Raw genomic sequence first — 24,797 nt, 5'->3', positions numbered from 1 at the left:
TATCATATAAAAAGATTGGGATGACCTTGAAACCTGGAGTAATAGAAATGAGATGAAATTTAATAGTGGAAGATATAAGGTCATGCACTTAAGAGACTAAAAAGAATTTTGCTATAAGCTGGGGACTTACCAATTGAAAACGACAAAGGAGCAGAAAGACCTGTGTGTATTGATTGATCACAGGATGACTATAAGCCACCAATGTGATAAGCACATGAAAAAGGCTAATACAATCTTAGGATGTATCATGTGAGGTATTTCCAGTAGAGACAGGAAAGTGTTAGTACCATTATACAAGGCACTGGTGAGACCTCATCTGGAATACTGTGGGCAATTCTCGTTGCCCATGTTTAAGAAAGATGAATTCTAACAGGAACAGGTGCAGGGAAGGGCCACTAAGATGATCAAACGAATGGAAAACCTTCCCTATGAGAGGAGAGTTTGGCTTGTTTAGACTGACCAAATGAAGGCTGAGGGGAGATACGATTGCTCTCTGTAAATACATCAGAGGGATAAATACCAGGGAGGGAGAGGAGTTATTAAAGTTAAATGCCAATGTGGACACAAGAACAAATGGATATAAACTGGCCGTCAACAAGTTTAGGCTTGAAATTAGATGAAGGTTTCTAACCATCAGAGAAGCGAAGCTCTGGAACAGCCTCCCAAGGGGAGCAGTGCAGGTAAAAAACCTAACTGGCTTCAAGACTGAGCTTGGTAAGTTTATGGAGGGGAAGGTACGATGAAACCGTCTGTAGCCGTTCTGCGACTGCTAGTAGCAAATATCCCCAATGGCTGGTGATGGGACATTAGATGGGGAGGGCTATGAGTTACTACAGAAAATTCTTTCCCATGTGTCTGGCTGTTGGGTCTTGCCGAAATGTTCAGGGTTCAACTGACGGCAACTGACTGCAATATTTGGGGTTGGGAAGGAATTTTCCTCCAGATTGGCAGAGATCCTGGAGGATTTTCACTTTCCTCTCCAGCACGGGGAACAGGTCTCTTGCAGATTTAAACTAGTGCAAATGGTGGATTCCCTGTAACTCGAAGTCTTTAAACCATGATTTGAGGACTTCAGTAACTCAGTCAGAGGTTAGGGGTCTATTACAGGAGCGAGTGGGTGGGGTTCTCTGACCTGCAATGTGCAAGAGGTCAGACTAAAATCAGTGGTTCTCAACGTTTTTTTAATCATTGTGGGCCGCATACCTGCATATTGCTGGGTGGCGGGGCAACCCGGACCCCACTGCGCTGGGCAGCCAGGAACACATGCTGGTCACAATGTGTTATCTGGGCCACAGGGGTGGGTGGCAGGGCAGTGGCTGTCCAAACCGTGACCCTGGACTCGACACCTGCCAACGGGGCTGGCAGGCTGCCTGGCCTGGACCCCCTACCTTGTGGGACCAGCCAGTCCAGACCCCAGACCCCCACCACATGGGGCCAGCTGGCAGCCCTGGATCCTGGAGCTTGCGGGACCAGGCAGCAACACCAGATCCCAGAGCCGGATGGGAACTCTGGACTCCCAACACTGGGAGGCCATTGGGCTGGCCTTTAACACACAGCTGAGCTGGGTAGCAGCTGTGTGCTAATTGGGCCACATGCGGCCCACAGGCTGCGAACTGCTGGACTGGTCATGGGGATGGTCTCTTCTGGCCTTAAAGTCTAGGAGTCTATTAAAGAAAAACTAGAAGTGTTCAGATAAGTGGACTAAGAAGTTGTGTAACTTATGGTAGCTTCTGTAAATATCTTTGTATGATTGCTGAAATGTTGTTCTGTGACTACACAAATGATGTCCTGTCCTTTAAACATCTCATTGCTGAGTGGTTAGATTGTGCCATCAGAAAAATGTAATTGTTTGCCATTGTTCAAGATGCAAGCCAGCTGTTGGCTGGTATATTTGGGTCTGACTTCTGAAACCAGTTTGAATTTAAGAACCCATTGTCATAAACAGATTGTTAAGGGTTAATGTCTCTTTTACCTGTAAAGGGTTACAAGCAGGGAACTGGAACACCTGACCAGAGGACCAATCAGGAGACAAGATACTTTTAAATCTGGGTGGAGGGAAGCTTTTGTGTGTGTCTTTGTCTGTTGTGTTCTTTCTCTCTTGGGGGATCTGAGCGAGACCAGACTTACTACAGGCTCGTCTAAGTTCTGTTCAAATTAGTAAGTTTAAGAACAGGCGGTTTTAGGCCTTTGATTGTTTTTCTCTATTTGCAATTGTGATCTGCGCTGGTTAACTTTTATATGTGTAGTTGCTGGAAATATTTGATTGTATTTGTATGGGGAAAAGTTTCTCTCTAGTGTCTGTAAGCTATAGGACCCTGTAATATTACATCTTGAAGTTACAGAGCATAATTTCTTTACTTTTTCCTTTCTTTTATTAAAAGATTTCTTTTAAGGAATGAACTGTCGATTTTTCCTTCTTTCCCTTGTTTAATCCAGGGGATTGGGTTTAAACTCATCAGGACTGGTTGGGAGACGGAGAGCTGCGATGAATCTCTCTCTGTTTTCCTTGACTCTGTTGCTCTTTGTGGAAGGGAAGGGACATGCTTCTCTGTATTTGTGATTTAAAGAGTTTGGATTCAGTAGTCTCTCAGGGATAGCCCAGGGAGGCGGAAATTCTGGGAGGGGAAAGGAGGGAAGGGAATGGTTTATTTCTCCTTGTTTTAAGAGAACCAAGGGATTTGGGTTCTTGCGTGGTCCCCAGGAAGGTTGGGGAGATCAGAGTGTCCCAAAACACTATATTTTTGGGTGGTGGCAGTGCTATCAGATCTAAGCTGGTAATTAAGCTTAGAGGATTCATGCTAGTATCTCATTTTCTGAACTCTAAGGTTCAGATCTGGGAAGGAATACTATGACACCCATATTGCACATCTGCAGGTTGTTCCCACTATCATGGCATGTTGCAAAGGCTATTTATTTTCTCAGGCTTTGGAGAGAGATGGGTTTATTTTTTGTTGGGGAGGGTGCTGGTGTGTTGGCTGCTGGTTCATTTTCATGATTTTTTTTTAACGGGTACTAAAAGCACTTAAAGTATGAGAGAGATACCATTGTATTGATACCCACAGAGATTTTAATTAAGAAAGTCTACTGTACCTCAAAATTGGTGAAGACTTTTACTGAACTTTCATGTAAATGTTTTTAGAGCACTCTAAGATCGGTTTAAACTTACTGGTGGGAGACAAGAGTTCCAGGTTGTTGTGTCATCACTGCTTGTACAGATGCTGACATTGCAGCTGTCAATCTGAGATGCACTCAGTCCATGTGAGATCCCATTATCCTCTAACTCTTCGTTTTGTTGTCTCTTCATACTAGCCAACATCTGTAGTTCAGATGCACTCAATCTGCTTGGCTGGTAGTTCCTCCAGTCATACTCCTTTGAAATAAAATTGCACATGCAACACTTAATAATCTAGAAAGGCTAATGAAAGAGAATACATGAACAAAACAGATCGTTTGGTTACACATCAAATATTTTTTCAAGAAGAAGCTAACCTAGAAGGAGAAAAGCAAAATATTTATTAGACAGGGTTAATGAACAGACTCCTGGTTCCACTATGAAGATCAAGCATAAATACTTCCACAGATTCATAGATAAGAAGCAACATAAAAACAAATATGCTATGGAGGGTAGGTTGAATCAACAGTGTGTAGTGAATCTGCTGTTCCTGATATAGACTACAATAAGGTTTAGACAAAAAAAATCAAGGTATCTAAAATGTCCACATTCCAGTCTTAACTTGGACTCAACCACATGTTTACCATGATGTCATAAAGGTCACAAAAATGAAAATGTATGTCATTTGACAGAAACCATAGCAAGCACAGGGTTTTTATGACAGATCTGGATTCTGGAAAGATACATTGGCCACTTGGTAGCATAAAGTGACATTTATTTTAAAATGTACATTTTAGTTCATCATGTTTTTAATGACTTAAAAGAGGCTGGTTCATAGGATTTCTAAAAAGCTGCAAACATCCATTAGCTATTGTGTGGCCTGCACTACATTTGTGAGGCTGACCTGGGGCACACATGGAAATCTCTGATAGAAATGTTAAAGCTCACTACCACCTGTGTTGAAATAGGCTTTTCAGAGAAAACTAAGGTTTCTGTATGCGAATACCACCTAGCACTTTGCGGTTGTTACTTGTACATAAATAATAATGACAATCATAACAACAGGCAAAGAGACACGTATCAAAGATTTGTCATTGACTTACTAGCTGTTTTTGAAAAAGTTGAGGGGGCAGCAAGTGTAAATGTTCCAGCTTACAAAGCTTTTTTCAAGAATGAACTACCAGAAAATAACTAGTTGTCAACTCAAAAGCTCTTGATGTTCTGAAATATATTTCGTCTTGTATATTCCAGCTTTTTGGCATTGTGATTTTTAGAGTTGAGTGCATTTTGCTGGGCATAACTTGGGGCACTGTGACTCCATCAATGGGATGAGAGCACTGTAGGATTTTTTTTAAAACTGTTATAATATGGAAAGTTTGAGCTAATGCAACAGTCAGGCTCAAAAATTGTAAGATTAGCTTAATTAGATGAGGTTTTAAACAAATAATAAATGGGTTCTCTTTATTTGCCTCTAGTTTTTGAGCCTGACTGCTGCATAGCATCCAAAAATTACAAAAGATTTAGCTCAGACTTTCCATATTACAATAGTAAAACAGTGATGACCCTTAAAGATGTTTCGTTTGCCAACAGAGACCATAATTTCTTCGCTGTAATTAAAATAGGAAACAACATTATCTTGGACACCATTGAGCATTGACTCTTTAATGGTGTTGACTCTTTAATGGTGACCACAATGCTATGTACCTACTGTCTCTGAAACTGAATATTAAAGTAATAGCATTCTAGAAACTGAGTTAAAAGTAAGGTCATGTTTGCTGTGTGATCATTTTGTAAAAAAAGGATTTGTCCCGTGTCCTTCACCCAAACTTCCCTTACCTCTGTTGTTGTGTAGTGTGCTGCACGCTGTGTAGTGGTGCTTCAGTATACAGGGCCATATCCCAGCACTCATTTTTATGAGGAAGTGGTGTACTATCTTCATAATCCTCCAGTGTCTGGCTCTGCACTGAGCTAACTGATCCTGAGAAAAATAAAATCTAGAATGGAAGGGGAGCAGAGGGACAATAATGCTGTTCCTGTCAACGACCCTGTATTCCGTAAAGGACTCTTTTTCAGAGGTACTGGTAATCATCCAAGACAGAGGACTGTACCACATGGAGCTCTAAATCATTGTCTTTGTTGAGTGATATGTAATCATCTCTAGTGAAAGTGATCCATTTTACAGTTGGGTGCATGTGAAAAGCTAAGCAGTATGGGTACAAATCTAGGAGATCCAATTTCCCTTTCCTGATTTCTTTAAGGAGAGGGGAAGTTGCTGACAGTGTGCAAAATCTTTTGAAACTTGTATATCTCAGGCATCTGCAGAGCCCAGTAATTGAGCCCATCTCATCTTTTAATAGATCAGGCCTTTAGATGTTTACAGAAATGTTTAAAAGCAAATGTGAAGCTTATTGAAGGTGCCAGTTTGATGGCACTGGAGGCTGACATGTCTCTCAGTACAACAAACACACACAATATAAGTGTCAAGGCAAGTTTCCTTGCACTGCCTCACCAGTGTGCCTCAAATCCAGCCTGATGGGACTGCCTATCATGTGAGAGGTCACCAAAACATCACTGGTGAAATTACTAGTAAGGATGACAGCAATTGTTACTTCTGGCGTTCAGATCTGTTCATAGGAACTGCACAACAATTACTAAATCACTTTGGGTGCAGCCACTCAAGTGGGCTGCAGCACTACGCTATATTGTAGGAATTTAAAGTACCTGAAATCTTCGCCTTTATTTTGGATTCACTTTTTAAGTAAAAATTTTCAGTTACTTTTGAAGCTCCAATAAACAGTTCTTTAAAAAATCAAAGGAAACCCCACCTTTGAATGAAATGAAAGCGTCAGAAGTCCCCATTCGTTCTCAGATTTCCTCTTTTGGGAAGCAGGTATCCCTCCAGCCTCATTTAAAAAGCCAAAGTTCCTGCCCCAAAAAGCATTTCAAATACTTTGATCTAGAGTTTTTCAGTTTTTTGTTTCTTCAAGTGCACGTATACACACATTTTGCAGTTTTTCTGAAACACACAACAACCAAATAAGCCCTGTCCATTTCCCCAAGTTTATAGTCAATTATATAATTTTGGCCTTCTTTGTGTCTTTCACTTTTGGTCCTCTTATTGTATTTATTGTCTTTTTGCCCATATCTATTTACCCACCACCTCTGCTAGCCTTTTGTCTTGTGTTGGACGACCTCAATTTGCTTCATTTGTATACAATTTACCAACGTTTTTACAGAGTGTTTGTTTTTAGAGTGTCTTATATTGTAAAGCACCTGGAGTAGTTTTTGCAGTTGGGAAAGGCAGTTTTAGTAATAAATTTATGTTAACCTATTTTAAAAGGTGTAAATTTTGTATTAAAATGTTTTTTTCAGTCCAAGCTTCTTTTATCACTGTCAAAAAGTGCTTGACACTCTGATCCAAAGGAGATTTGCATCAAAATAGCAGAATCAATTTAAATAATTTTTGAAAGGGGGAAAAGAAATGGGCCTGCAACCTGACAACAGCAAGCCAAGTTTCAGTCTGAAGTGATCTGAGATGGTCAAGATATTACTGCAATACAGGGTTTATAATGGAAGGGCACTAGGGGATGACATCTAATTCTAACACTTTACCGCTAAAAAATCTCCATTTTTTATCACACGTCTCAAGCCTTTTGCCATATTCCTCTGTAGAGAACACGTCTTTGGATTAACAGATTTTCCTACAAAACAGTCTTAAACACTGGGACACTATTTTCTGACACAGCCAGCCAGGTAGTCTTGCCAAGTCTTCCATGGTCCATAAGATTTTACATCATTGCAGAACCTGTGGAACCCAGGAGTCAGGGATGTGAACATGCAAGATTACTGTTATCACTTGAAGGTAAACGTGATCTACAAGAATTCCCTTGTTAAGTTCAATGTGGAAAAGTAACGGGACTTAAACAATCTTCCGTATGTTCAGAACAGTCAGATGTCTCAAACATTTACGGTTAACCGGTGACTTTTAGGAAATCAGTGCAGAACTAGCTGTATTTGTCCTGTTCAGGGAGATTACTTTGGTTTCATACTATTGCACAGAAGTGGAATCAGTTTTCTCTGTACTTCTCTGATGAACTGGATAAGATCTCCTACCTGAGGAGATGATACTCACCCAGGGCCGGATTTAGTGGCAGGTGACCCATGCAACCTATTTTTGTTGTTAGTGACAAAAGGGAAAATAGAATGTTTCCATGTATTCCGTATGTGGATTCATTTTTTGCTAACCTCCTAGAATGTTCTGGACCTTTATAGAATCTCATGGAACCTTCCAGACTTTCTGAGTGCTACATTTTCCTCGAACCTCCTAGAATGTTGCCAGCCATTCCCTCCTGGGTATATATGGGGTGGGGCATTACTAGTCAGTGAGATATAAATACAGATTTACAGATCCTGGAGTGCAAATTTATCATCTTATATGACAGGGATAAGTCAGGCATATAAATTGTGCATGTAAAGCATGCAAAGTCGTGAAATAGGCTACAAATGCAATAAAAATAAGGTATCCAAAAGTTTAACGACTGGAGAGGGGGCTGCCAAAGACGCTCCTTGCCTGTGGCACTATTTGGTCTAGGGCTGGCCCTCTTCTCACCTTTGTGAACTAGCTTTACCTGGACACATTTTAATCCAGGAATTTTTGCATCCAACAGTCTTTCTAATCTATTTTTAAAGGCATCCGTTCTTATGATTTCTGGGTAACAATTGTCCCAAACATGGTATTTTAAGCTCTAATCCTACAATAGCACAAGCCAGATTCTCTAGACCCTTACAGAACATAATACATATGCAACAATCTGAACATCAAGACACCAGCAAAAAAACCTGCTTTTCTGTCAATCTTCCCACTGATGAACTTTTTATTTTATATCACTTGATAATTTTATAGGAACTTCCACCATGTTTGACAATCCTTTTATGTAGTGACTGACTGGCATGGAGTTATTCAGAAGGCATGAACTCACGAAACACCTGCAGTCTCTTTCAGAGCACAAATAATATAATGTTCACTACCCTCCCCCTTTAATTAAGGGGAAACTGCTATCTGTCCTGTCATTTGCCTCTTTGCTTAAGTCTACACAGAAAGAGCTTACACTGGAATCTTCTGATAAGAATTCAAAACACGCAGCACAGTTTTCTCTTTTGAATCTTATTGTGCTTATCTGAAAATATCAAGGTGTTGGCAATTGGTTTCCCTACCCAGTAACACACTTATTTTTCAGGCAAATAACATGTTTAGAGAAGAGAGGACTGGTCCATTCTCTCTCTCCTTTATCCTTCCCTATAATAACCTCTTTATTATTAAATTTAAAAAAGTTGGGGGGAAATTATTTTGCTTTGATAGGATTCATCATTTCTTAGTTGATTTTCAAAGAGAGAATTTGAAAATTGAATTTGAAATGAAGTTCACTTTGTATTTTACAAGGCAATTTTGATGTACACATATTTTTGCTATGCACTTACATTTTCTAAGCTGAATACTTCAGTTAGTAATTAAAAGTTTATCTTGTGTTTCTGCACATCCTCTCCTTATGATATGAAACATTTATTAAGTTCCTAAACTTTTGCTGGATTGACAAAACCTGTTATTTAAAGGCATTTTTTTCAGTTTAAAGATGTATGTAATGACATTTGCATTGTACTAGGTTCATGTGATTTATTCAGTATTATTTGAATGCAGTTATACGTGCGGAAAAGTTTAATTACCAGCTATCTACATGGTTTCAATATTACCCAGAGGGCTGTACTTTTTCTTAATTAAAATATATTTGAACATAATAATAGAGAACTCTATTAAAACATGAATAAAACATTGCAAGCAACCCGGACCTTAAAGTTTACTAAGTAGTTTTCAAATCAATTTCATTAAGAGTTGCTTAACCATTTTTAGTCATGCTCTGTATGAAGTGAACAGAAGAGACTGCTTCTGTGTAAACTCCCATTTCGACATGAAACTACCTGTATCATAAAGCTACTTCACTTCCTTTTGGATGCTCAGAACATTGAAACATGTTTCAACATGGAATATATAAAGACCAGTGACCAATGACAATCATGTGAAAATGGGACTCTCTGGTTACACTTAGCAATGTCTCTCTTCCAGTATGTTTTGCTGAAACTCAATGCGAGCCCAGGTTTTTGGGGTATACAATGTAAAAACATTCCTAGCTCTAGGACTGTTTGTGTTTTGACTTTAAAATAACGTACAGAAAAGTCAATTCAAATCATCTCTCTTCTCAAATCATGTGAAATCAGCCTAATTTCCTTCTCTGACAGGGTTACTTGGGTTACTTGCTTAGGTGATAAGGGGAAGCAGTAGACATGATACATCTTGATTTTAGGGATGCAACTATCGTTTAAAAAAGTAGGTGTTTAAACTATAAAAATTGTATCAGTTAACCGTTTAATCGTTAACAAACTCACAATCTACTCCAGGCTTGGGGGGTAGGGGAGCCCCCTGATGTCTCTCCTCAGAGGTGTAGTACAGTGGGCTCGGGGATTGTTTGCGTGTGCATGGCTGGGCATGCTCTGATCCCACCCCTTGCTCTCCCAGTTATTAGGCACAACCTAGTGCAGCTAGTTCGGCAGTCGCTGCCGGGAGACCAGCGGTGCCAGGGCATAGCCAAGTGATCCAGCAGATCCAGTGGATCCTGGGCAGACCCACTGCTGCAGCCAGCTGCAAGAGAAGCAGAGTCGGGGGGAAAGGGGGCTGCTGGGCTGCCCCAAGTGGTGTCCTCTCAGCCAGGCACAGGCTGATCCAGCAGTGCCCCGAGCTGTGAGAGCTCTGCAAGCTCCAGTGCCCCCCGGATATTGCTGCAGAGTTTTCAATGTGCACATTAGGTATTATGTCACTAAATTATTTTACCAATCTGATTTAAACATTAACAGTGAGATGAATACTTATCGGTTAACATATAACATCCCTACTTGATTCAGTTAGGCTTTTAATACAGTTCCACATAACATGCTCATAAGCAAACTAGGGATATGTGGACTACATGAAATTACTATAAGGTGGATATACAACTAGTTAAAACAGTGTAGTCAAAGAATATTCATCAATGGTTTGCTGTCAAACTGGGAGGACGTACCTAGTGGGTCCTTCCGTCCTGGGTCTGGAACTATTAAATTAATTAATGACTTGGATAATGGAGTGGAGAGTATGCGTATAAAATTTGCAGATGACACCAACTTGGGAGGGGTTGCAAGCACTTTGGAGGGCAGGATTAGAATTCAAAACAACCTTGACATATTAGAGGATTGGTCTGAGATCATAATGATGAAACTCAAAGACAAATGCAAAGTACTACACTTAGAAAGGAAAAATCAACTACACAACTACAAAAGGGGGAACAACTGGCTAAGTAACACTACTGCTAAAAAGGATTTTGAGGGTATAGTGATTCAGAAATTGAATAGGTGTCAACAACGTGATGCAGTTGCGAAAAAGGCTAATATAATTCTGAGGTGTATTAATAGGAGTGTTGTATGTAAGATACGGGAGATTATTGTCCTGCTCTGCTCAGCACTGGTGAGGCTTCAGCTGGAGTAAAGTATCCAATTCTGGGCGCTACACCTTAGGAAAGCTGTGGATAAACTGAAGAGAGTTCAGAGGAGAGCAACAAAAGTTTAGAAAACGTGATCTACAAGAAAAGATTAAACATTCCCAGGTTTTTTCGTCTTGAGAAAAGAAGAATGCAGGGGACCTAATAACAGTCTGCACATGTTATGGGCTGTCATAAAGAGGACTGTTTCATCTCACGCGTGCTGCAAAGAGCCGCAGGAGACACATTAAAGAGCCACTTGTGGCTCATGAGCCTCTGTCTGAGTATCACTGCCATAGATCTCTCCCAAAATAACTCCTAGAGCATCCAATTTCATCCCAAAGATTCACTGTTAAAAATGTATGCCTTATATGGTGATCAATTATCTCCCTGCCCACGGGCTTAATCTGAAGCAAGTGGAACGGGCTTAATCTGAAGCAAGGGAGATATCAGTGAGAGATTAGGTAAACTTTCTAACTATAGGCGTATTTAAGCTCTGCAACATGCTTTCAAGGGAGGCTGTGGAATTCTTATCACTTAGGTTTTAAAGAACAAGTTGGACAGACGTTATCAGGAATGGTCTAGGTTTACGTGGTCCTGCCTCAGGGTTGTGGGAGGACTTGATGACCTCTTGAGGTCCCTTCCAGCGCTACAGTTCTATGATTTTCTATTAGCTTTAGAATGCCTGGAATGATCTATATTTTTATAATACTCTAATATCAGGAAAAATATAAGATTTTATTTGTTAATGGAGCCTGTTTTCTAATGGTAAAACAAAGCAATACTGAAAACAAATCAGCATATTTTCAATTTTGGGACACAATGTGAAACAGCAGTCCCACAAAGAGAAGCAGCAGAGGACTACCAAATAAAGACTTCTGAGTAGAAAAAATATATTCAAACTTTAATGAAATACTACACACATAAGTCTGTCAGAACCACTGCCTATCATGCTGATGAGTATTGTCTCATTGTACTCCCTCTTTTTGCCTGTATCCATCTGGTGTCTCTTGTCTTGTTCCTAGAATGTCTGAGCCTTGGGGAGCAACCACCTTTTTGTTCTCTGTTTCACAACACCCAGCACAATGGGGTCCTGGTCCATGACTAGAGCTCCCAGGTGTAAATAATAATAAATAATAGTAAGTCTGTCAGATCTGCTATACATATATTTTGTGTCAATAAAAAAAAATCATCTTAGCCATCCATATATCACCCCATCCATTTTGCAAACACTTATGCATGTTAGTAACTTTACACACAGGAGTACTCTCATTAAGAGTCCGAGCATTCTGTTTGAAATTGTAACCAAACATCTGAGAGCAAAGGAAAAATGACAGCTGCTCCCTTCCATGTTTAAAAACGAACCAATTCAGCCAACAAAAAACACGTATGTACTTTTTTAAGCTGCAGAAATTAACTTGTTTCATGGGGCATTGACAATTTGAAAAAACCTTCCTGGTGGGAAAAAATTTTCAGTTAAATAAACACAGTCTCACAAGATTCCTCAGTTTGCCCCAATGTGCTTTGTGGACCTATACAACTTTCTCCTACTTACCACTCTGACTCTCAGCTGCAGAAAGAAGGTATTGGGGAGGAAGGACAATTAGCAGAGTTTTTTCCTTCTCCACCCCCGATGTAGTTGTCCTGTTTTTTCAGCTGTTTCTCTTTCACTGCACTTGACGTGCCCCAGTGACTACATGTGCTCATTGTCTGAGTGCTACCATTTTTAATTATCACATTGAGTCCACCTTACAGAGGGTCAGGACCATGAAAGAGGAAGTAACCATGGTTCTTGGAGACATGTCTCCCTCTGGCTGCTCCAAGGTAGGTGTACTTGCATCCCTGCACTGCTGAAGGGAGAACTTTGGTAGCAGTGTCTGTTAGGCCCATGTGCTGTCTCTCCTTGTGTCCCGCCATGAGGCTAGCAAGCGGGCGTGGGCTAACCCCCCTCAGTTCCTTCTCTACTGCAGTCACAAGTAAGAACTCTGAAATAGAGGGGAGGAGGGTGGCTTGTGGAGCACCCATAGCGACACACATCGTTACTGAACAAGGTGAGTAGCTTCCTCTTCTTCTTCTTCTTCTTCGAGTAGTGTCCCTATAGGTGCTCCACTGTAGGTGACTCCCAAGTGGTATCCCCACTGGAGGCCTGTGGCTTCAGAGTCCGATCAATTACAGACGACAATACTGTGGAGCCACAGATGGCATGAGAGGCGGAGTCCGCAATGATTGCACACTCTTCTGCAAAGGGATGGAATAATGCCCAAGTCGCCATTCTATAGGTTTCTGAGATAGGGCCATTCCTGAGGAAGGTGACTGATGTGGAGCTCGACCTTCGGGAGTGTGCAAATATCAGCTGGAGATGTCATGTTGTAAACCTGATAACATTGATTGAAAACTCTAACAACAGATTGAAAGCTCTGATGGGCCAGATCTGGCCCGCGGGCCGTAGTTTGCCCTCCTCTGCTCTACTCTGTAGTAATACCTCTTGTACCTCCTCCAAGAAGGAGCTTTCTATGTGTTGGAACCATAAAGGAGCCAAGCCTTGAGGTGGACAGTCCCCAGGTTGGGATGTAGAGTACATCCATTCTGCGAGAAGAGGTATGGACTAGTCTGGAGAGAGATCAGTGGGCACATCGCGAGTTGTGACAGGTAATGGTACCAAGTCTATTTTGGCAAAATAGGAACATTCAGTATGACATGTTCTCCTCCTCTTTTTATTTTTAATAGGACTTTTGACAATAGGGGAAATGGAGGAAGGCATAAAGAAGGTCTCTGTCCCAGGGAAGGAGAGAGTTGCCCAGCGTGTGTTGCCTCATCCCTGCAGAAGGAACTGAGGGGGGTTAGCCTGTGTGCACTGGCTAGAATCGTGGCGAGACCTAATTGCTACCAACGTTCTCTGATCAGCAGCACAGGGATGCAAGCATACCTACACTGGAGCACCCAGAGAGCCACTACTCAAAGAAGAATGATATTTTTTAAATTCTAACACTCTGCAAGTTTGATATGAGCCAAAAAAACAAAGAGATTTAGGTCTTTTTAAGATGTAGATTCTAAGTTTTATCCAACAATTTACTTGTACAGGAGCGCTAGTCATAGAAAGGAATTCACCTCCTTTTAGCATGAAAGCCCTCCGAGTCTGAAACACAGCAGGTAGCTGTCAAGTAACAGAAGGTAAAGAATCAGACTGGAAATAAGGCGTAAATGTTTAACGATGAGAATAATTAACCACTGGAACAATTTACCAAGGGGCATGGTGGATTCTTCATGACTGGCAATTTTAAAATCAAGACTGGATGTTTTTCTAAAAAAATCTGCTCTAGAAAATATTTTGGGGAAGTTTTATGTCCTGTGTTTAGACTAGATATCACAATGGTCTCTTCTGGTCCTGGGATCTATGGTACATGGTAGCTTGGGAAAGGACTATAGAAAAAGAATTACAATGATGTACTGGAACGATATTTTGAAAAAAAAGTCCACAATCTGCATTATATTCCAGAAAAGGCATTACAAAACTTTATACCAATAGCCTATCACTTCAGGGAGTCTGAAAACAATATAGGACAAATAACCCCAAAACGGCTAGAGAAATTATGGAGCAATAGGTTCCTTGCCCATACGTAGTGGGAATACCACTAAAACAGCCTTTTGGGGAATCTATCTATTCCTATATTATCTCAGCACAGCTATTGTGGGATCCACTAGTTTTCCTGCTGGGAATACCTGGAATCAATGACCTGCTGTAAGAACAATGGGTCACATGCCTATTGGCGACAGATGCCAGGCACTTTGCTACACATTAGAAGAAACTAAGACTCCTGAAGGGACCAGCTGGCATACATGAGTATGCACTATTTCATTCATGTACAGATTAAAAGCCATGAACAGATGGATGTAATGGACAAGGCTATTAGCCACGGAGCAAGGGCTAAAACTAAAGCCACTAGTAAGTGATCATGAGCTAATTAACTTATTTGCAAGCAAAATATAGTTCTGACCAGTAATAGACATACTTGGTGCATTAAAAGGAACCATTTCCTGAAGCTGAAATAGATAATGAGCAAAAGTGAATGGGTAGAAAATTTTAAACATAAAAATGTGAATGATAAATGGGAGAGATTTACAAATGCTTTATCAGATACTCCAAAAAATTCGTTCCCAAAATGATGTGAGGAGATTCCTGATTTTGTTCCTGATAAATTTAAGGCATTTTTTATTATTATCTTTAAGACTACTGGCCATAGATTTTTCACTGATGCCTTTAGCTCCCCTCATCAATTGTCTGCATTTCCTAACTGCTGATTTGTACTCTGTCAACTGCAGCAGTTACATCTGATAGAAGAGTGAGTGAGCTCTGTGCTTGGATAGCCACTGCACCTTATACTGAGGTTCACAAGGACAATGTCATCCTGAGGCCCCATCTCAGCTTCACAACTACAGTGATCTTGGATTTCCTCCTATCTCAATGTATTTCTCTCTCTGTGTTCTTCCCTAGTCCCCAGTCCCACATAGGGGAAACTTGCCTCTATAACCTAGATGTAAAGAGGGCATTCTGTCTGTACCTGGAAAAGACCAAGCTCTTTAACAAATCCAAGTTATCTGTAGCACAATGGGTCTCAAACTTTTTTACTGGTGACCCCTTTCACATCGCAAGCCTCTGAGTGTGACCCCCCTAATAAGTTAAACACACTGTTTAATACATTTACCACCATTATAAATGCTGGAGGAAAGCGGGGTTTGGGGTGGAGGTTGACCGTTTGCGACCCCCCATGTAATGACCTTGCAACTCCCTGAGGGGTCTTGACCCCCAGTTTGAGAACCCCTGCTGTAGCATATGGGGATAGATGCCAGGGAGAAGTCATTACTGATCAGAGACTCTCTCCCTGGATTCCGAGATGTACAGAACATAGCTAAAATGTAACAAGGAATGAAGTATATCCTGGTTTAAAGACCCATTTCACAAGAGCTTTAGGGGGTAGGGACTGTATTTTTGTTCTGTGTTTTGTTTTGTTTGTACAGTACCTAGCATAATGACTAGGAGGTCTTAGCTAATAAAAATAATAGATAATAACAAGACATCCATATTTAGCTAGAACTCCTAATCTACCATCGTCCTGGTATAGCACTGCTTGCTAATCTCACACAAAGAGATTCTCCAACAAGAGAGGTTACTTAGCAGAAACTGTTGATCTTCCAGAATAATCTGTGTGCATTCATACTACCTGCCCTCCTTCCCCTATAGCTTGGCAGGCTAGAAGACATTAGGAATTTGCAAACAGGGAGAAGGACTGAGTTGATTGGGGAGGTGGCACTGCCTTATACACCATGGGACAATGCCACCCTCCTCCTGCAAGATCTCTTGTGAACAACTATGTCCCCCTAACAGAGACGGGTTTTTAAGGCAGTTCTGCAACTTGACACTGGAGTGCCAGATCCCACAAGCGGGAATAGACAGATGCCCTCATGAAAGATTCTGTGACTCTGTGAAGGGCAGGAACTAGAAAATAGATAGTCCCCAAATCAACTGTATAGCTGGGTTTTAGATATGACAGATAGGAGGGTTGTGCCACTGTCACATCTTCACCTCCAGTGACAGAAGTTCTGGTGGATGAAGAAAGGAGAGAGGCCATGCTCAGAAGCCTGAGTAACGTGTCTGGACTACCCCCAGTAAATTCAGGAAGAAGTGCAGCCCATTTATAATGGATTGAGGACAGGCCAGGAGCTGGGAAAAAAAGAAGCCTTATATTCCAAATAGCAAAATATGACACTGCCCAAAGGGTGTCATAAGAACATGCTCTTTGATCTGCTGCCTATAGAATGTGCTTGAAAGTAAAACTCTAATTTCTTGTTCAAACCAGACTTTTTAATATGTAACTTGGGAAGAAAATCCTTAACTCTTAAGTAATGTCCTGTCATTTGTGTGAAATGGGCTAATTTATTTTCAAATCACTGCATGTAGCCATAAGGAGAATATAAGAGGGAAAAAAATAAAACCACATGGGAAAAAAAATCAATTTGATGGACTTGAACACAGTCCCCAGAGTAGCCTGGGGATTTAGTCTCTGACACTGCCTTACTGTTAGCCTTCAATCAGATCATTGATTATTGTTCAGGACTGCTGCAGAGAGACTATGAAGTGCACAGACTAGTGATCTTTTTATGATTTTTCCTGTAGATTGCTATTGAAACTCTATCAATTTTCCTTCTTAGTCTTTCTGCCCAAAACTATGCCTGCATTTGTAATTCACACATTTTGAGAACTTGAGTTGTATGACAATTCAAGCCTATTATCTTTTGTTTGCAAACCTCAATGATTTCTGTTTGTAGGTACAGTGCTATTTTATATGCAATGCAACTTTAAGAATCCAAACTTGGGAACTGAAATATTCTTTTTAAACACTGATGTGGTGAAATATATTTTGCATATATCTGGATGAAAAATATATTATTTTATTATTTCTCAACTGCTGCTAATGATTTATAGAATCATAGAAATGTAGGACAGCAAAGGACCTCAAGATGTCATTAAGTCCAGCCCCCTGTGAAGACCACCTACACCTAGGCCTCCCCTGACAGATGTTTGTCCAATATGTTCTTAAAAGCATCCAATGATGGGGATTCTACAACCACCCTTGGAAGCCTGCTCCACAGCGTAACTACCTTATATCTAGAAAGTTTTTCCTGATATCTAACCTAAATCTCCCCTGCTGCAGATCAAGCCCACTGCTTCTTGTCCTGCCTTCAGTGGACATGGTAACAATTGATCACCGTCTTCTTTATAACCACCCATAACACCTCTGAAGACACTTATCAGGTCCCCACCTCAGTCTTCTTTTCTCAGACTAAACATTCCCAGGTTTTTTTTTTTTAACCTTTCCTCATAGGTCCGGTTTTCTAAACCTTTTGTCATCTTTGTTGCTCTTCTCTGGACTCCCTTCATTTTATCCACAGCTTTCCTAAAGTGTTGTGCTCAGAACTGGACACAGTACTCCAGCTGAGATCTCAGTGCCAAGTAGAGCAGGACAATTACCTCTCAGGTCTTATGTACAACACTCCTGTTAATATACCCCCAGAATGACAATAGCCTTGTTCACAACTGCACCACACTGTTGACTCATATTCAGTATGTGAGTCGCTGTGACCCCCAGATCCTTTTCAGCAGTTCTACCACCTAGCCAGTTAGTCCCCATTTTGCAGTTGACATTTGATTTTTCCTTCCTAAGGGAAGTATTTAGTACTTATCTTCATTGAATTTAATCTTGTTTTAAATCAGAGCAATTCTCCAAATGCCACCCACCTGCAAGAATGGGTGGGGGAACTTGATGGGGCCAGTGGTGAAAGGGGGACAGCCCCAGTAGCAAGGGAGAGAGACACTCACCAAGGGACAATAGGTAGCTCCTCTCCCTGGGAGTCTGTGGCACCCATTGGCCAGCTAGGAGAGAAGGATGCTGACTGGCCAGCATTCCGCTGCTGCCAGGATTTAGCCCAGCATTAAAGACCACGTGAAGCCTCGTTTGAGTCCATTCCAGCAGCCCGCCCTACCCACCTGCATTAGGAATGGGAACCTGGCCTGACAGATGCTGCAGGTCTAGCCAATCATGGCCCAATTGGCAAAAGACCAGGGAGTTTTTTTTGCATCCTTTGCAGAACCTTCAAGCCACAGTGGGTTAAGCAAGGACGCACTTATTACCTAACCAAGGTACCGGGGTAGAGATGTTTATTCGTTGCCACTCATGGCCAATTTCCAGTGTGGTTAAGAGAATAAAATGAATGATTCCCAGAGGTAAAAGACATGGGATTTTGGTGTTGGGCCTTGGGCTCATGGGGAGAAGGGTGCTAGGACTCAGGGAGCAGAGACCTGGGGGAGAGGGTGAGGCTGAAGAGAGCCTACCATGCGTTATGGAGTATATAGTATGGAGCCATATATTTAACCCCTGCACTAGAATCAATGAAATGCCGGGTATAGGAGAATATGGGAGTTGGGCTGGTAGGACCCCCTCCTTTATTAAAGTTTAATAAAAGTTGCAGCCTGGCACTTATTTCCATGCATGCGTCTGTCCTCGTTTTGCTGGTGCCTACTTACGATTTGTCATGATCGTTTTGAATTCTACTGTTGTCCTCCAAAGTGTTTGCAACCCCTCCCAGCTTGGTGTTATCTGCAATCTTCATATACATACTCTCTCACTCTATTATCCAAGTCACTAATGAAAATATTGAATAATACAGGACTGATCCCTGCTCGACCTCACAAAATACATCCTCCCAGTTTGACAATGAACCATCGGTAACTATTTGAGTATGACCTTTCAATCAGTTGTGCACAAACCTTACAGTAATTTCACCTAGACCCCATTTTCTGGTGAGAATGTCATGTGGGACTGTGTCAAAACCCTTACTAAAAACCAATCAATTAGATATATATTAGTATAGGTTTGGACCCTCATAGACTTTAAGGTCAGAAGGGACCATTACGATAATCTAGTCTGACCTCTTGCACAATGCAGGCCACAGAATCTCACCCATCCACTTCAATAACAAACCGTTAACCTATGTCTGAGTTACTGAAGTCCTCAAATTGTGGTCTGAAGACCTCAAGCTGCAGAGAATCCTCCAGCAAGTGACCCGTGCCCCTGCTGCAGACGAAGGCGAAAAACGTCCAGGGCCTCTGCCAATCTGCCCTGGAGGAAAATTCCTTCCCGACCCTGTTACAGCCTTTCTGTTCAAACAATGTAAATTATTTAATTCCAAAGCAAAATCACTTACAGTAGTCTCAGCTTTCAGACTTGAATTCTCTCTCAAGATTTCCTTGAGGGACTTTTTACTTATTGATGTTCTTAATTGACTCAGTGATGTATCCTTTGTTTTTCCAGAGGTGCTTGGGCTTTCCTTAGAGAATTCAGGTTTACTTCCAGTTGGAGAAAGACAGGGGGTAGGCATCCAGCTTCTTGGAATATTATCAGGATCTACTTTTTTCACAACTGAATCTTGTGAGGCTGATGATAGTGTTTCCAGGTGGCTATGTTTGCTATATTCTTTATACTTCCAGTGCTCAGGACTTCCTGACATCACCTTTAATGGGATCACTTTAAAAACTGCAGAATCAGATGACCCTGATGTACTGTGGCTGGTCCTGAGATTTGAAGCACTTTGGATGAATTCACTGGGGTCATCCTAAATTTGGGAAAGAAAACAACAGTGATTTTGAGAGGAAACTACCTTCCACTTAAGTTTAAGATCTGTTTGCAAATATTTAGTCCTAAGATTTCAAAATTGCTCTTTAATTATGATGGCTTAACTTGAGATTTTTCAAAGATTTTGAGCATCTCCTGCTCCCAGTGAAGGAGAATGGAGCGTTGGGTTTTCAGGACCTTTACAAAAATCAGGTCTATGTACCACAAGTTAGGCACCCCAAAATGACAGCATGCTTTGAATATATAGGCCTAAATTCCTGTTCTAATTCAGACTGCTGGAAACCCCAAAAGCCTGCACATCATAAATATACTTCTTAGTGTAATGTGGTTTACAAACTTGTGCTGACCAATAACATGGATGTAAGGCAGAGAAGTCTACAATGTTGATATCCGCTTGACTACTGTAGTCGTAGGTGACACTTTAACATAGTGTATATAAATCCTAAACATATCTGTTTGAAGAAATCACCTTGCCCTTCTTTGAAAGTTACTAAAAAAATCATTTAGCAAATAACATTTAAGAATACTTTATGAACCTATTATTCCTCTTCCAAACAAGGTCTATACAAAACATCCCTGAACTACACTTATGATGTTCCCTTAAATTTCAACTCAAAAATAAACAGCAAGCAGAAAATCAAGTGATATGGGAGGAGGAAAGATTGGGTAAACTAGGTATGGTTACCCCATGGTCCTTAGTGACACAAGGGAGGGGAAAATGGAGGCCTCCCATCCTTATCCAATCAGGTGTTACACTTCCTCTCCCCCACAGGCACAACACAGCACTACTGTATTTGTTGGAAGGATGGCTACAACATGAATGTTGCATCCTTAAATATGCATATTTTACCTTCTAGGGTCCAATCCTGCTGATACTGAAATCAAAGGGAGTTTTGTCATTCACTGGGAGCAGGACTAGACCCTACAAAGGGAAATTCATATTTAAAAGAAAACCCTTCATTATACAACAATCTTTCCAACAAATATAGTAGCACTGTATTATATATTTTCATGAAGAATATACTTCTTTCCTATTGCTTTATTTTGTTTTACATTTTCTTTGACTGGGTTTACATAAGACATGAGCAGTGAACAGTTTGTGGGTAGAGGATAATAATCAGGGCTGGCGCTTCCATTTAGGCGACTTAAGGAGACAGGATTTGGGGGGGGTGGCGTTTTGCTGCCCTCAGCGGTAATTCAGCGGTGAGAGGTCCTTCTGCGCTCCGGGTCTTCGGTGGCAATTCTGCGGTGGGGGGTCCTTCTGCGCTCCGGGTCTTAGGTGGCAATTCTGCGGCGGGTCCTTCACTTGCTCTGGCACCCGACGCTGAAATGCCCCGAAGACCGGGAGCGCGGAAGGCCCCCCCACCGCCGAATTGCAGCCGACCGGGAGCGCAGAAGGACCCCTGCCTAGGGTGCCCAAAACCCTCGCGCTGCTCCTGATAATGATTACATACAGGTCTGTCTCAATTACTTTTTTGTTGTTATTGTATGATTTTGTTCTTAATATAAAAGAAAAAAGTGTTATGGCAGAATTGTCTCTCCTCTCGTCCCGCACAATCAGACCCAGGGCTTTCCCTATAAAATGAGCTAAGCAGCTTTTCAGCAACCACATCCACATGGAGACCAGAACAATCAATTATTCATTAATATTTTTATCAAATGTGCTCAAGTCACAAAGTATTTATTTTCCCTTAAAAACAGAATTCTAAAGGATAAAAATCCAGAAAAAAGGGGACCAATATTATTTATTAAACCTTTTTATATAGTCCTGTAAATGTACATGACACTTTATAAGCAGATTAGTAGGTTAGCTGCAAATATAAAACACTGAAGTGTTAAAGTAAATAACAGAAGCAGGAAATAAATTTGGAGGTCTTTTGGCTGCAAGGTTCTCTTTATCTCCTCAGACTATAAATTTAAAAATGCAATTAGAATGTGCTCAGTTTCCCCAATCTCTGTACAGATGGCTCCTATTTTCCTGTTTTATCATCCAGCATCTTTTTGGAAGCAATATAAGAAAGTGAAGGTTACGATGAGGATGTGTTAAATCAGCTCAGTGCTATGAGAAAGTACATAAACCCTGAAACAGTTGAATGAAAGCAAACATTAATGTTCTATATGCTTTCCATAATCACCAGTCTTCCCAATCCATCCTGAAAGATGTGTGAAAGCCAAATGTATATTACTTAAAGGTGGAATTCAATTTAAAATCAGATTACAGCCCCAGTTCCGCAAAGCACCTAAGCACATGCTTTACGCATATGGACTTTAGAGGACATAAGCACAAGCTTAAAGTTAAGCACGTGCATATGCTTTTTTTCTGAACTAAGGCTTATAGGAGCTACATGCAGGGAAGCAAACAGGGCATTAAGGAGGACAGAATCCACCACACTATCAGAGAAGTAGGCTGAATGTAATGCATTCAGGCTAAACTTTCTAAATTTGATTTGTAAAATGCCTGCATGAATCAATGAGCTGTGGATGTATCCACAACACTTCACAATATTTTATTAATGTATTCCATGGCATAAGCCATTTAACACCTTGAAAATCTCTCTCTTTGTATTAAGGTACAGGATGTATAAGGAAGGGTAAATGAAAATAAACTCTGATTATAACAATATCTTAGTTTAGCATCACTGACCCCACTAGCTAGCAAATAACTGGAAAAGAGATTAATATGCACTATTTTTATAGAAGAAATCTGAAACTTCACACATGTAGCCATTTCGACAATATTTATTTTTCTTGCAGGTTTTACGTGCACAACATGAGATTTACAGTTATATGAAATGCCTTTAAAATTTATAAACACTTAATATGCTGCTTTTGTTCATTTTGTGTTTGTTACTGCTGAAGTTACATGCATTTTGGAAGGTTGTAAATATTACTTTATTTCCCTAGTTTGGGATTTCACTGAGGCACAAAGACACATTTCTCTTTTTTCCAGACTTTTATTTGCCACACCACAGTTATTTTAAAACCTATGCCGTAAACCTGCACTATTAAGTCACATTACTGTAATTTAACAGATTATTAAAGGAAATGTCACATTATTTTCACATATTGGAGACAAATGGATAATCTTGATACAACTTAAACTTAAATCTCTCCCACCTATCTATTGAACTTGGGTTTTATAATCATTTTGTTTGTTAAATATTCAATAATAAATGGTGCCAGGACTATCAATACAGTTTGTCTGATTAACTCTAGCACAGCATATATATACTGAAGACGCGAATGCTTTCCCTGAGGAGCTAGCATGTCTATTGCTGTACTACATTCCTTGAAAGAACATGCAGATGGACAATAATTTCTGGATACTTCAAATTGATTGCTCTTGCTGGGTTGTAATTTTAAGAAGATCATTCTAATGACTCTTGAGGGCCACCTACTAGGAGCAGATGGGACATAGGTCTTCTGCTCTTGCTGGGTTGTAATTTTAAGAAGATCATTCTAATGACTCTTGAGGGCCACCTACTAGGAGCAGATGGGACACAGGTCTTCTGTATCCAGAGTGCTAATGTCAAAAAGTCTCTTTTGCAAGAGTACACTGTCTTATTTAATTGTATTATGCTGGCTCTTTTAATTATGCAAGTGCAGAAAATTTCCTGACTCAACTGAAGGCTTCACAGATGAGGTCACCTGTTATATCCAAAACATTTTGGATAGCACCGTACGATACTGCAGTTGTTATGCTGTGTTGTAAACGGGCAAGAGTTCTGACTTTAGCTCTAGGTTTGACTGAATGGGCGGATGCCGACAGCTGAGTCTAATTAGACAGTGTCTATGACAGAAGAGAGAGATACATTAGAATTTAGTTGTCAGTTTGAAAGTATGGCCGCTTGAACAAATATAGAATAAGTCACTTGTGGTAAATTGCAGCAAGATAAGAAGCTGTTTTGCTGTTTTCTAATCATTTGGGACTGGCAGTTTAATAACAGCACTTAACTGTTTCAATGACTAATTAGCTACCCACTAACGGTATTTATAAATGATTGCATTTTCCAGCTTGAAAACTAATTTGCAAAACCAAATATTTCCCTCCGGATGGCAGAAAAGGGAAAGTTCCATACATGGTAGGTTCTCTAAAGTTATTATTATGCATGGATAGGCACTCCTGAGTGTCTCATGGCCTCCAGCCCACAGTGTAATGAGATTCAAAGATCACTTCTCCTTGAACCTTAGCTCAAAGCAAAGCCATTTGGTCCAGGTCCCACATGCCTCATAAGTAAAGACCTTCATTTCTGGCATTATTTTATTAATTTCCTGGGAATTTATCAGTGTTTAATTTAAAAAAAATAAAAAACGGGTGACAAATCAATGAAAAGTTAATTGCACATATTATCAGGGTTAATACTGGAGGGGGGGACAGAAAAAAAAGCAACGAAGAGAAAAAAAGAGTGCATTGTTTATGAAACCGTTATCTCTAATCCCCTTTACGCAAACAAAACCAATTTACTGTTGGTGACTTGCGCAGTTGTGTTTGATACAAGGGGCTTCAGGGCGAACCCCACAGGCTCACAGCAGCTTTTTCAAGTTTCTTTTCCAAGGCTCATTCTTCTATGGTCTTGGATGTAGCTAAATTTAGAAATATTCTCTCTACATCAGCTGAGGCAGGTGGGACACTGCCCACACCACGTGTTCCTCTGCAGCCGCAGGGAGATTAGAGTGACCTGTTTGCAGCTAGGGGGCTGGATGGGGGCTCTGTCTGGTGGCTGAAGTGGAAGGAGCTCTGTGCCCTTGGCTACTTTCTGGGCGGTGACATGTCCCTAGGCCCAGCTACTCACTGGGTCTATCATGGGAGAGGAGCAGGTGGGAGGCAAGGGATGCCTGGTGGGGAATGAGGATGCTAGGTACTCATGATTGCAGCAGGTGGGAGAGGGTGCCCAGTACTCATGGCAGGGCATGAAGGGGAAGAGATGCTGCGTGGTA

General features: G+C 40.9%; 1 protein-coding gene across 3 annotated transcripts in view; it reads right to left on the bottom strand.

Annotated features, from left to right (window-relative positions):
• The window catches only part of CFAP20DC (CFAP20 domain containing), a 219,341-nt gene that overhangs the window by 46,039 nt on the left and 148,505 nt on the right, over positions 1 to 24,797 (bottom strand). For all 3 annotated transcript variants that reach the window (XM_032781822.2, XM_032781824.2, XM_032781825.2), the window contains 2 exons: positions 19,432 to 19,839; positions 3,167 to 3,370 (listed from right to left, as the gene is read on the bottom strand). In XM_032781822.2, the coding sequence (XP_032637713.1) occupies positions 3,167 to 3,370; positions 19,432 to 19,839 (612 nt within the window). The remainder of the gene's footprint in view (positions 1 to 3,166; positions 3,371 to 19,431; positions 19,840 to 24,797) is intronic.

The sequence above is a fragment of the Chelonoidis abingdonii genome, chromosome 17 (genome assembly GCF_003597395.2).
Source record: "Chelonoidis abingdonii isolate Lonesome George chromosome 17, CheloAbing_2.0, whole genome shotgun sequence".
Taxonomy (NCBI): Eukaryota; Metazoa; Chordata; order Testudines; family Testudinidae; genus Chelonoidis; species Chelonoidis abingdonii.
This window is presented reverse-complemented; position numbering and strand designations above follow the sequence as displayed.